Genomic DNA, 13,356 nt, shown 5'->3' with positions numbered 1-13,356 from the left:
AGAAACGGTTTCTGACAGTTTGCGCATAAGTTATTTGGTTGTGCAAACCCACAGTTTCATCAGCTGTCTGGGTGGCTGGTCTCAGATGATCCCGCAGCTGAAGAAGCCGAATGTGGAGGTCCTGGGCTGGCACGTGGTCTGCGGTTGTGAAGCTGGTTGGATGTGCTGCCAAATTCTCAAAAACAGCGTTGGAGGCGGCTTATGGTAGAGAAATGAACATTCAGTTATCTGGCAACAGATCTGGTGGACATTCCTGCTGTCAGCATGCCAACTGCACGCTACCTTAAAACTTGAGACATCTGTGGCATTGTGTTGTGTGCACATTTTAGAGTGGCTTTTTATTGTCCCCAGCACAAGGTGCAGCTGTGTAACGATTATGCTGTTTAATCAGCTTCTTGATATGCCACACCTGTCAGGTGGATGGATTATCTTGGCAAAGGAGAAATGCTCACTAACAGTGATGTAGACAAATTTGTGCACAACATTTGTGAGAAATAAGCATTTTGTTCATATGAAACATTTCTGGGATCTTTTATTTCAGATAATGAAACATGAGACCAACTGTTTACATGTTGTGTTTATATTTTGGTTCCATGTACATATGATTTCCTATTTTCTATACATAGAATATATAGAAAATCCATATGAATAAAACACAATGATCAGCATGGTGTCAGTTTGGGCTTCGTTAATGACCATATTATAAGAGCACGCACCAATTCAGCGTATTAATTCATCTCAGTACCATTATGAATTACTAGATGGCGACAATAGACCATCCATTTGCGCTGGTCTCACTCTCATATAGGTATCGTCACTACACAGGTAGGCTACGTAGAGTTGGGCCACTAAACTACAGGTTTGTCTGCGAGTATCTGTCCTGTGTCTATGGTTCAGCGTCATATTGTCTGTACTTTTCTCAAAAGTCACTGTACTGTTCCAGTTTGATAGTACTTTCTTCCACAAGGGCCACAATGTCATATTTCTACTCACAAATAACATGACATCCTATAAAGATTTCAATCCATACTATGGTTAGTGCAGGTTTATGAAAACAGATTTTCAATTAGTCAATCCCCTTCCATTCCCCTAGATATTTACGCGACTCCTTCGCTGCCAGGCACGTGTTTACAGCACACGGTGTCTGATGGAACAATACAGTTTATGTCTGGGGTGTGGCTGGGAGAAAGACACGCCCGTTAAAGTAGGTTCCATGCAGAGAAAAATAAGGTGTACGAAGATTGGAGCTGCAGCAGAGGAGGCAACATGAAACTATAATCACATCACACACATAGCCAGTCTACATTACCAGAAACATAATCATTACTACTTGTATTATTTTCACTATTCAACAGAGAAGTCTAAAACTCCAGCGTGTAATTCAGCACACTGTGTTTCCATGATGTCATACCTGTGGATTCTCCTGCTGGGCAGTTTAGTGATTGGAGCCAAGACACAAGGTAAGAACTTTTACATCCACTAATGTACTTTGGTAAGCACTTTTACAACTCATCTTATGATGCTTTATGTTTCTGTTTCTACTTAGACAAGTTAGTCAAGTACTCACACCTTTTACACCCACTACTTCTATGACATACATCCTCAATCATTTTCTGTCTATCTCTACCTGAGGCTGATATGCAGAACAAAAATAATGTTGATAAACCTTCTCTGATTTATCATTATAAATACACACAGTAGGCTATGTGCCAGATAGCATCATTTATTTAGCCTGATATGATGTTGGTGTGTAGATATGCATTATACTGTATGTATTTAAGGGAAAGGGGACACCTGAATGCATTCAACTGAAATGTGTCTTCCTCATTTAATGGACATCCACGTCCTCAGGCACGGGGAACAGTGGGTTAACTGCCTTGCTCAGGCACGGGGAACAGTGGGTTAACTGCCTTGCTCAGGCACGGGGAACAGTGGGTTAACTGCCTTGCTCAGGGGCAGAACGGCACAGTTTTACCTTGTCAGCTCGGGGATTCGATCCAACAACCTTTTGGTTACTGGCCCAAAGCTCTATAGTTTTATAAGGTGTAGCCTACCGCATGTACAGTATAGTCTTACTGCATGTATCTATAATGTGTGTACACTGGTAAAAATGTGTTTAATAAAGCATTTTGTGACAAATGCTGATGTAAAAAGGGCTTTATAAAATTCATTTAATTGAGTGTCCCATAGGGTGTGTCCTACTGGACATGTAGTCATGTGGGTTGTGGATAATGTGATCGATCCCTTTACTGTCTCTGTCTGTGTCAATGTTCTGTTCCTTTCTGCCTTTTTTTCTTTCTTTCTTCCTTTCTTTTTTCTTTCTCTCTACTCCTGTAGGGTGAGTCCATGCCAGCAGAATCTGAAGATATTTTTGGTATCTTAGATTGTTCTAGCAATTCTCACATGGAAACATTGGGAGGAAGGATATTTGAAATGCTTTTTACATTTGTATCACAAACCATTATTATTATTATTTTTATACATACCTCCTGTAAGACCCAATGATATGTGAACCGTACATGATACAGACAACATCTTGGAGCCATTATACTCCTTATAGTGTGCTCTAAAATATGGAGTTTCTTGATCTTGAAATACAATTTTTCACATTAATTTATTCAACATTAAACATATTAATATTAATATCTCAAAATGACCCTTTTTGATTTAGTTAATTTGAATACATATTGTTTGGAACAATATACTCTACAAGTACATCACATTTCCAGTGGGCTCTCTGCTAATTCTGAAGGTATGATACATTATATGAGCACCACCAACACAGTGAATGGGAAAATGGATTCAAAGGAAACCCCCTCTCTGCCGCTGACTTGCTGAATGTGAAATCCTAAAGGAGTGCTGTGATTGGTTAATGACCTATAATCAGTGGTGCAAAGTATTTAAGTACAAATACTTTAAAGGACTACTTAAGTAGTTTTTTGGGGTATCTGTACTTTACTTTACTATTTATATTTTTTACAACTTTATACTTTTACTTCACTACATTCCTAAAGAGAATTCTGTGCTTTTTAATCAGTGCATTTTCCGTGATACCCAAAATACTTGTTACATTTTGAATGCAAAGCAGGACAGAAAATGGCCCAATTTGCACACTTATCAAGGGAACATCCCTGGTCATCCCTACTGCCTCTGATCTGGCGGACTCACTAAACACAAATGCTTTGTTTTTAAATGATGTCTGAATGTTTGAGTGTGACCCTGGCTATCTGCAAATAGCAAAAAAAACAAGAAAATTGTGTCGTCTGGTTTGTTTAATATAAGTAATTTTTAATTATTTGTACTTTTACTTTTACTTTTGATACTTAAGTATATTTAAAATAAAATACTTTTAGACTTTTACTCAAGTTGTATTTTACTGGGTGACTTTCACTTTTCCTTGAGTCATTTTCTATTATTAAGGTATCTTTACTTTATCTCAAGTATGAGAATGTAGTACTTTTCCCACCACTGCCTATAATGTACATTTCTCTGTATAAAATGGGTCATATCAATTAAAATAGCAGAGAGCCCACTCTGGAAATGTGATGTGTTTGAAGAGTATATTGTTATCAGCAAAATCAAATCATTAATATTCATATTGTTTATGTTGAATAAAAGAATGTGAAAATGTATATTTCAGAATCCAGATACACTCCATATTTGAGAGAACACCATAAGGAGTATAATGGCACCAAGATGTTGTCTGTACCATGTATAGTTCAAGGATCATAGGGTCTTACAGGAGTCATGTATAGATCTAAAAGGGCCTAAAATGGCCACTTTTATCATGGTTGTCTAGAAAATGGTTTGTGATACAAATGTAAAAAGCATGTCAAACATCCTTCCTCCCAATTAAGTTTCTATGTGAGAATTGACAGAACAATCTGAGATACCAAACACGTGTCCATGTTCTGTCACCCTTCCTCTATTTCACACATTTTCTCTTTCTTCCCCCCACTCTCTCTTTTCTCTCTCTCTGTCTGTCTCCCTCTACCCCTGTACCCATATATCCTGTACTATCTCTTACCAGTAGGCCTGTGTATTGTCCTTTGACCAATCTCTATTCCACAACTAGCAGGGCTACAGGCATCTGGCTTTAAGAATGATTGTGACCTGGTATTAATGTGATATAAGAGTTACTACAGTCTCATCTGGCCTAAGTCATGTTGGTTAATGTCGTGAAATAATAGTTTTTGTTTTCCACAGAGAGAGTCTGAGTCCTGGCTGCCACACCTCCCTCCCCTCAGGAGACTCTGATCTGAAGCCAGTTCATTAATGAAAACTTCACGTTATACTGTGATCTCAGTGTGCCAACATATTGCTGGAACACAGCGTTACTGTATATCACACATGAGATATTGTATATCACACATGAGATGAGTTCTGGTCTGTCACAGTGTCATGGTGCTCTGGGCTCTGTTTGGGTGTAGGCTGGTTTGTGTGTAGATGATGAATGGGTTGTGTGTGTGTGTGTGTGTGTGTGTGTGTGTGTGTGTGTGTGTGTGTGTGTGTGTGTGTGTGTGTGTGTGTGTGTGTGTGTGTGTGTGTGTGTGTGTGTGTGTGTGTGTGTGTGTGTGTCAGTACTAAAGGGCTGGGCGCTGCCTCAGTAACCCAATCCAGCCCAGCTGCAGACTACACCCTACACTCAGAACCAGTCTCAGCCTCTCTCATTCCCCTAGGGTTATGTCTATGTGTGTGTGTGGGTGGGTGGGTGGGTGGGTGGGTGGGTGAGTGAGTGAGTGTGTAGGAGTGTGTGTGTATTATTGAGGGTGTGTATGGGTGTGTGTGTGTGAGAGAGAGAGAGATGATCCCCCACTGTATGTGTGTTTACACCTTTCAAATGCAAACACAGATTAAACAACACAAACAAATGCATACACACATAGCTTAGAGCCAGACCAGATGACTTAGTGGCCTTGCCCGAAATCTGTCTTGCCTACTACTTGCGAAAACGACATACAGTCTACTAATCGTCCTGCATACTATTAGAACGTACTGTTTAGTAAAAAACTAATTCAGTAAGAAACAAATAACAGCACACTAGGCTCATCCTACTGAGAATGTGACATCTAATGCACAATTATGTTGTTTCCTGCCATTCGTTCATTTTGCTACATTCCGTCCCGTTCTTTGATTATTGTTGTCAAACACACATGGGTCTGAAAAGACGATTCTCTTCCTCAATAGTGTGCAGAGAATTCTACTAGATGAGAGGCTGAAATTAGTATGACATCATTGCATCTATATCATACTCAATTTTTAAAAAATTACATCCTATAAACATTCTATTTTCGCATTCCCAAAATGGCTAATATTTAGAACGCAAGTACAGGTATTTGGACATGGCCTTACACCCAGCTCAGAGCCAGACCAGGTCTACATGTAGAGACAGGAGCAGCAGTATATGTTCTAGATCAGTGGTTCCGTAGAATGTTCTAGATCAGTGTGAGGGTGTTGGTGAATGGACAAAATGCAGAGTCAGGCGCAGGACACAAATATGAGTAATAGTCAAAAATTTACTCAACATATAAGTTAAGTTCCAACAAGGAAAGGGAAGTCAGAGGGTTAAATAAGGAACATAATTAATGGAATGGAAACCAGGTGTGTATGATAAAGACAAAACAAATCGAAAATGAAACATGGATCGGTGGTGACTAGAAAGCCGGTGGCGTTGACCGCCGAACGCCGCCCGAACAAGGAGAGGGACCAACTTCGGCCGAAGTTGTGACAGTACCCCCCCTTGACGACACCGGCCTCGGGGACGACCCGGAGGACGAGGCGCAGGGCGATCTGGATGGAGGCGGTGAAATTCCTGCTGTAATGGTGGATCCAGGATGTCCTCCACCGGCACCCAGCATCTCTCCTCCGAACCGTACCCCTCCCACTCCACGAGGTACTGAAGGCCTCTCGCCCGACGTCTTGAGTCCATGATGGCTCGCGCAGTATACGTCGGGGCCCCCTCGATGTCCAGAGGGGTCGGAGGAAACTCCCGCACCTCAGACTGCTGGAGCGGACCAGCCACCACCGGCCTGATGAGAGACACATGGAACGAGGGGTTAATACGGTAATCAGGGGGGAGTTGTAACCTATAACAAACCTCGTTCAATCTCCTCAGGACTTTAAATGGCCCCACAAACCGCGGACCCAGCTTCCGGCAGGGCAGGCGAAGGGACAGGTTTCGGGTCGAGAGCCAGACCCGGTCCCCCGGTGCATACACCGGGGTCTCACTGCGGTGGCGGTCGGCACTCGCCTTCTGCCGCCTGATGGCCCATCGTAGACCCACATGAGCAGCGTCCCATGTCGCCTCCGAGTGCCGAAACCATTCATCCACCGCAGGAGCCTCGATCTGGCTCTGAAGCCAAGGTGCCAGGACCGGCTGATAACCTAGCACACACTGGAAAGGGGATAGGTTAGTGGAAGAGTGGCGAAGGGAGTTTTGGGCCATCTCCGCCCAGGGGATGAAAACCGACCACTCCCCCGGCCGGTCCTGGCAATATGACCGCAGAAACCTACCCACATCCTGGTTGACTCTCTCCACCTGCCCGTTACTCTCGGGGTGAAAACCTGAGGTGAGGCTGACCGAGACCCCCAGGCGTTCCATAAACGCCCTCCAGACTAGACGGGAATTGGGGACCCCAATCAGAAACTATATCTTCAGGCTCCCCGTAGTGCCGGAATATGTGGGTGAACAGGGCCTCCGCAGTCTGTAGAGCCGTAGGGAGACCGGGCAAAGGAAGGAGATGGCAGGACTTAGAAAAATGATCCACAACGACCAGGATCGTGGTATTACCCCGTGACGGGGGAAGATCTGTCATGAAATCCACCAATAGGTGTGACCATGGGTTGTTGTGGAACGGGAAGAGGCTGTAAATTCCCTCGGCGTAGGTGTCTAGGTGCCTTGCACTGTGCGCACACCGAGCAGGAGAAAACATAAACCCTCACGTCCTTAGCTAAAGTGGGCCACCAGTACTTCCCAGCAAGACAGCGCACTGTCCGACCGATGCCAGGATGACCAGAGGAGGGTGACGTGTTAGCCCAACAGATCAAACGATGGCGGACATCAAACGGAACGTACTGGACACTGCGGGGGAGTGGGCTCTCCACCTCCCATACCACCGGTGCCACCAGGCAAGAAGCTTGAATTATGGGAGAGGGATCCGCGGACCGCTCCTCCGTGTCATACATCCGGGACAGTGCGTCTGCCTTAACGTCCTGGGAACCTGGTCTGTAGGATAGAGTGAAAACAAAACGGGTGAAAAACATGGCCCACCTCGCCTGGCGAGGGTTCAGTCTCCTAGCTGCCCGAAGGTACTCCAGATTACGGTCGTCAGTCCAAAGGAGGAAAGGGTGTTAAGCCCCCTCAAGCCAATGTCTCCATGCCTTCAGAGCCCTGACAACAGCCAACAGCTCCCGGTCCCCCACATCATAGTCTCGCTCCGCCGGGCTGAGCCTCTTCGAAAAGAAAGCGCAGGGGCGGAGCTTTAGTGGTGTACCCGAGCGCTGAGACAGCACAGCACCTATCCCAGCCTCGGACGCATCCACCTCAACTATGAATGCTAAGGAGGGATCAGGATGAGCCAGCACGGGAGCCGAGGTAAACAGAGCCTTCAGTTGACTAAAAACCCTGTCCGCCTCAGCTGACCACTGCAGTCGCACCAGTCCCCCCTTCAGCAAGGAGGTAATGGGAGCCGCTACCTGACCGAAACCCCGGATAAACCTCCGGGAAGTAGTTGGCAAACCCTAAGAACCGCTGCACCTCCTTAACCGTGGTTGGGGTCGGCCAATTACGCACGGCTGAAATGCGGTCATTCTCCATCTCCACCCCTGACGCAGAAAAGCAGTACCCTAGGAAGGAAATGGACTGTTGGAAGAACAGACAATTCTCAGCCTTGATGTACAGGTCATGCTCCAACAGTCAACCAAGCACCTTGCGCACCATAGACACATGCTCGGCGCGTGTAGTGGAGTATATTAGAATGTCAACTATATACACCCCTACACCCTGCCCGTGCAGGTCTCTGAAAATCTCGTCTACAAAGGATTGGAAGACTGATGGAGCATTCATTAACCCGTACGGCATGACGAGATATTCATAGTGCCCAGATGTAGTGCTAAATGCCGTCTTCCACTCATCCCCGCCTTGATACGCACCAGGTTGTAAGCGCTCCTGAGGTCCAATTTTGTGAAGAAGCGCGTCCCGTGCAATGACTCTGTCATACTGGCTATGAGAGGTAGTGGGTAACTTTATTTTACCGTGATCTGATTCAAACCTCGATAGTCAATACACGGGCGCAAACCTCCATCCTTCTTCTTCACAAAAAGAAACTCGAGGAGACAGGTGAAATGGAAGGCCGAATGTATCCCTGTCCCAGAGATTCGGTGACATATGTTTCCATAGCCGCCGTCTCCTCCTGTGACAGAGGATACACGTGACTCCTGGGGAGTGCAGCGTCTACCAGGAGATTTATCGCACAATCTCCCTGTCGATGGGGTGGTAATTGAGTCGCCTTCTTTTTACAGAAGGCGAGTGCCAAATCGGCATATTCGGGGGGGAATGTGCATGGTGGATACCTGGTTTGGACTCTCCACCGTAGTGGCACCTAAGGTAACACCTACACACCTCCCTGAGCACTGACGAGACCATCCCTTGAGAGCCCTCTGTTGCCACGAAATAGTGGGATCATGAGAGGCCAACCAGGGAAGGCCCAACACAACAGGAAACGCAGGAAAGTCGATCAGAAAGAGACAAATTCTCTCCTCATGATTCTCCTGCGTTATCATGCGGAGTGGAGCTGTGACCTCCCTGATTAGCCCTGACCCCAAAGGACGGCTATCTAAGGCATTTACAGGGAAGGCGACATCAACAGGAACAATAGGGATCCCTAAAGTAAGTGCAAAGGTACGGTCAATAAAGTTCCCAGCTGCGCCTGTATCTACTAGCGCCTTATGCTGGGAATGCTGGGAAAATTCAGGAAATGCTATATACAACCACATGTGTGCAACAGGGAGCTCTGGGTGAGGTGTGTGCATACTCACCTGAGATGTTCCACCAGTGCTCCGCCTGCCACCTCGATTACCTGGGGAACCTCCCCAGCACCGACCAACAGTGTGTCCTCTGCGGCCACAGGTGGTGCAGGGAATGGTTCCCCCTCCGGTCCCCCTCATAGCAGCACCTCCCAGCTCCATCGGAGTAGGATCAGAGGTGCTGGGGGATGGAACTGACGGACCCCGATCTGGACGTCCGCGGGAGGCCAACAGGTTATCCAGTCGGATGGATAGGTCCACCAGCTGGTCCAGGTTAAGGGTGGTGTCCCTTTAGGCTAACTCCCTACGAACATCCTTGCGTAAACTACACATGTAGTGGTCGATCAGGGCCCACTTATTCCATCCTGTGCCAGCGGCCAGAGTTCTAAAGTCCAGAGCGAACTCTTGAGCGCTCCTCATCCACTGTCTTAAATGGAACAAGCGTTCCCCCGCCGCTCTCCCATCAGGTGGATGATCGAAAACCGCCCGGAAGCGGCGGGTGAAATCTTCGTAGTTGTCCAACGTCGGGCCTTCTCTTCCCCAGATGGCGTTGGCCCAGACCAGTGCTTTTCCAGTCAAACAAGAGATGAGGGCACTCACTCTCTCGCGTCCCGAGGGGGCCGGCTGGACAGCTGCCAGGTAGAGCTCCAGCTGGAGTAGGAACGCCTGGCACCCGCAGCTGCTCTGTCATACACTCCCGGGAGCGAGAGCCGAATCCCACTGGATCCTGATGAAGGAGGTGTGGACATCTGGGTCGGTTGTTGTGGGAGCTGGAGAGGTGCTGATGGGTTGACAGGAAAAACCCCTCTGCTGCTGAACACGCTCCTCCGTTGGGAGAGGATGGCTGGCTGTACCTGCTGACCCCATATTGGTGCGTAATTCTGTGAGGGTGTTGGTGAATGGAAAAAATGCAGAGTCAGGCGCAGGACACAAATATGAGTAATAGTCCAAAATTTACTCAACATATAAGTTACGTTCCAACAAGGAAACAACACAATAATCTAGAGCACTAACAACACAAACCCACATGAACAACAATAACGCACAAAACAGAGAAGGAAGTCAGAGGGTTAAATAAGGAACATAATTAATAGAATGGAGGTCATTATCATACCAGGTGTGTATGATAAAGACAAAACAAAACAAAAATGAAACATGGATCGGTGGTGACTAGAAAGCCGGTGACGTCAACCGCCAAACGCCGCCCGAACAAGGAGAGGGACCAACTTCGGCCGAAGTCGTGACAATCAGTGGTTCTCTGCTGTGAGCCACCTGGATTCTACTGTGACCCTCCAGATACTCAAAACAACTGGTACATCTGAAATGGCAGCCTATTCCCCATAGTGACCTATACTTTTGTCCATTGGGTTTTGTGTGGCCAAAAGCATTTATTCCACAGGGCCAGCTGAAACAGGGAAAACAACAACAGGGTCCCTCCACGCCACCACACAATAGAAATACCTGAGAACACAATGTTCTAACTAACTGGAACATATCACCTGTCAACCACCTCACATTGTACTGACTACCTGCTGTTACCAGAGAGGGCAAGGTTACCCACGCATACAGGCATGCAGGCACATACGCACACCCACACGCGTACACACATACGTACACACACGCACACGCGCACGCGCACACGCACGCACGCACACACACACACACACACACACACACACACACACACACACACACACACACACACACACACACACACACACACACACACATACACTTACTCATTAACCATCACTCAAAGCGTAGTGTACTGTACAGTATAGATTCCCTGACATTATAAGCGTCCCAGTGTTTGAACATTTTTCAGGTTTTTAGCATTATGCCCGGGCTGCGCTGCGTGTGTGAAATGGTGCCCATGTTTTGTATTCTCTTTAGGTTCCTATGGGAATGATAAGCGTAATCATTCCTGTACAGTACATGACATAATATTACATTACAGTTTATGTTACAGTATGTTGCTGAATGTCAGAGTCGGAGCTGTCCATGTCGTGATTTTCTCTTTTCTGTAGTAGTCCTTGAGTTGCAGTTTGCCCTGTTTTTATTATAGCACTGTGTGTAAGGGAGTTTAAGTGTGTGTTTGTGTGGGGTATACGTGCCTCATCTATCGTTCCAATTGATGAGGCCCAGCCCTCGCTCTGTAATGTTGCGGAACTCCCAAATATGAACATTATGTTCTCTCCTCTCCCTTCTGTTCCAAACTTCCTGTTATCACACACATTGTTCCAAGACGGCGTAGCAGTGTAGACGTCTTTGTCCTGTCGTGTCCCGTGTCCCTTGTATATATCTTTTTACATCTTTTTCTTCGCATATCTTTTGAAAAATACTTTCTTAAACCTCAACTTCTGATTGGGGACACTGCCCTGTGTAGGGTGCCGTCTTTCGGATGGGATGTTAAACGGGTGTCCTGACTCTCTGAGGTCATTAAAGATCCCATGGCACTTATCGTAAGAGTAGGGGTGTTAACCCCGGTGTCCTGGCTAAATTCCCAATCTGACCCTCAAACCATCATGGTCACCTAATAATCCCCAGTTTACAATTGGCTCATTCATCCCCCTCCTCTCCCCTGTAACTATTCCCCAGGTCGTTGCTGCAAATGAGAACGTGTTCTCAGTCAACTTACCTGGTAAAATAACGGTAAATAATAATAATAATAATCAGTTAGCAAACCATTGCTAGCGGTCATCAGCTAACCTTTAGCTCGGAAAGCTCTCGCTAGTTCGAACAACGTGACTAAAACCAAAGCATAACGGACCTATTTCTCTCCATATCCCCGGATTCCTACCGCAAACTCTGAACATTTTCATCTGGATCTTCGCAACTAGCTAACCACAATCCCGGGTGACCACTCCTGGCTAGCATTTCCATCCCGGAGCAGGCACCGAAGCAGGCACCAATTAGCCTGAAGCTAATTGGCTAGGGCTCCTGTGCTACCACTGAAGCCCACTCCTGGGCTACAAGACCCGGACCCATTTACTGCCGGTACGGAGCACGGAACCCCGCCTATCCTCTACGACTGGAATACCGACATAATCTGCCCGGGGACTCCAACAGGCCCCTCAGGCGTGACGCCCGCTGAAGGCCCATTCTGCTAACCTACTAGGCCTGTTAGCTACCTAGAGCTACCTGGAACCCTACTAATTCCACGACTGGTCTATCGACGTCACCGCACGAAGAGGCAAAAACAGACTTCCCCCCCATCGCGACGTCCCCCAAAGGCTAACTTGCCTGCCCCGGTCTGCTAACTGCTAGCTTATCTTGCAGCTAGCGCAGCCAGGAAGCTAGCACCAGTTAGCAAACACAATTCTACAATTCACAACCTCTCTTTCGCCATCGCTATCCGGCTTGGATTCTCTGTCGACACGACCACGTCTGGTTTGCAGACGTGCCCTCAACGGGTGCCCTCAACCGGCCTCCGTCTGAGCAGACCCCCTCCGTCTGAGCAGACCACCCCCCCGGGCTACTAACTTTAAACGCGTGCTAGCTTAGTGGAGGCCTCACTACTCCATCTACGGCTGCCCCCTGGACACTATGATCACTTGGCTACATAGCTGATGCCTGCTTGACTGTCAATTAATTCACGGTACTCCATTCTGTTTATTTGTGTTTTATCTGTCGGCTCTGTGCCTTAACTCAGGATCTGTGTGTAGTTAATCCGACCCTCTCTGCCCAGTCGTCGCCATTTTTACCTTCTGTTGCTGTGTTAGCTGACTAGCTGCTGTTATCTCACCTGCTGTTTTAGCTAGCTCTCCCAATCATGACCTGCAATCACTTTATGCCTTATTGTATGCCTTATCAATATGCCTTGCATACTGTTGTTCAGGCTAGTTATCATTGTTTTGGTTTGCAATGGACCCCGTAGTTCCACTCTCCGTACCTCTGATACCTCCTTTGTCCCACCCCCCACACATGCGGTGACCTCACCCATTGAGACCAGCATGTCCAGAGATACAACATCTCTCATCATCACCCAGTGCCTGGGCTTGCCTCCGCTGTACCCGTGCCCCACCATACCCTGGTCTGCACATTATGCCCAGAATCTATTCTACCACTCCCATAAAGCTGCTCCTTTTATTCCTTGTCCCCAACGCTCTAGGCGACCAGTTTTGATAGCCTTTAGCCGCACCCTCATCCTACTACTCCTCTGTTCCTCGGGTGATGTGGAGGTAAACCCAGGCCCTGCATGTCCCCAGTCACCCTCATTTGTTGACTTCTGTGATCGAAAAAGCCTTGGCCTCATGCATGTCAACATCAGAAGCCTCCTCCCTAAGTTTGCCTTACTCACCGCTTTAGCACACTCTGCCAACCCTGATGTCC

The 13,356-nt window shown here is 47.0% G+C and overlaps 1 protein-coding gene across 1 annotated transcript in view; it reads left to right on the top strand.

Moving 5' to 3' along the window:
- Window positions 1-1,210: 1,210 nt before the first annotated feature.
- si:ch211-39i22.1 (uncharacterized) overlaps window positions 1,211-13,356 on the top strand; it is a 30,813-nt gene continuing 18,667 nt past the window's right edge. The window contains exon 1 of the mRNA XM_055878048.1: window positions 1,211-1,460. Coding sequence (XP_055734023.1) covers window positions 1,400-1,460 — 61 coding nt within the window. The 5' untranslated portion in view covers window positions 1,211-1,399. The remainder of the gene's footprint in view (window positions 1,461-13,356) is intronic.

The sequence above is a fragment of the Salvelinus fontinalis genome, chromosome 23 (assembly GCF_029448725.1).
Source record: "Salvelinus fontinalis isolate EN_2023a chromosome 23, ASM2944872v1, whole genome shotgun sequence".
NCBI classification, from domain to species: domain Eukaryota; kingdom Metazoa; phylum Chordata; class Actinopteri; order Salmoniformes; family Salmonidae; genus Salvelinus; species Salvelinus fontinalis.
The sequence above is the reverse complement of the archived record's forward strand: the minus strand, read 5'-3'. Positions and strand labels throughout refer to the sequence as shown.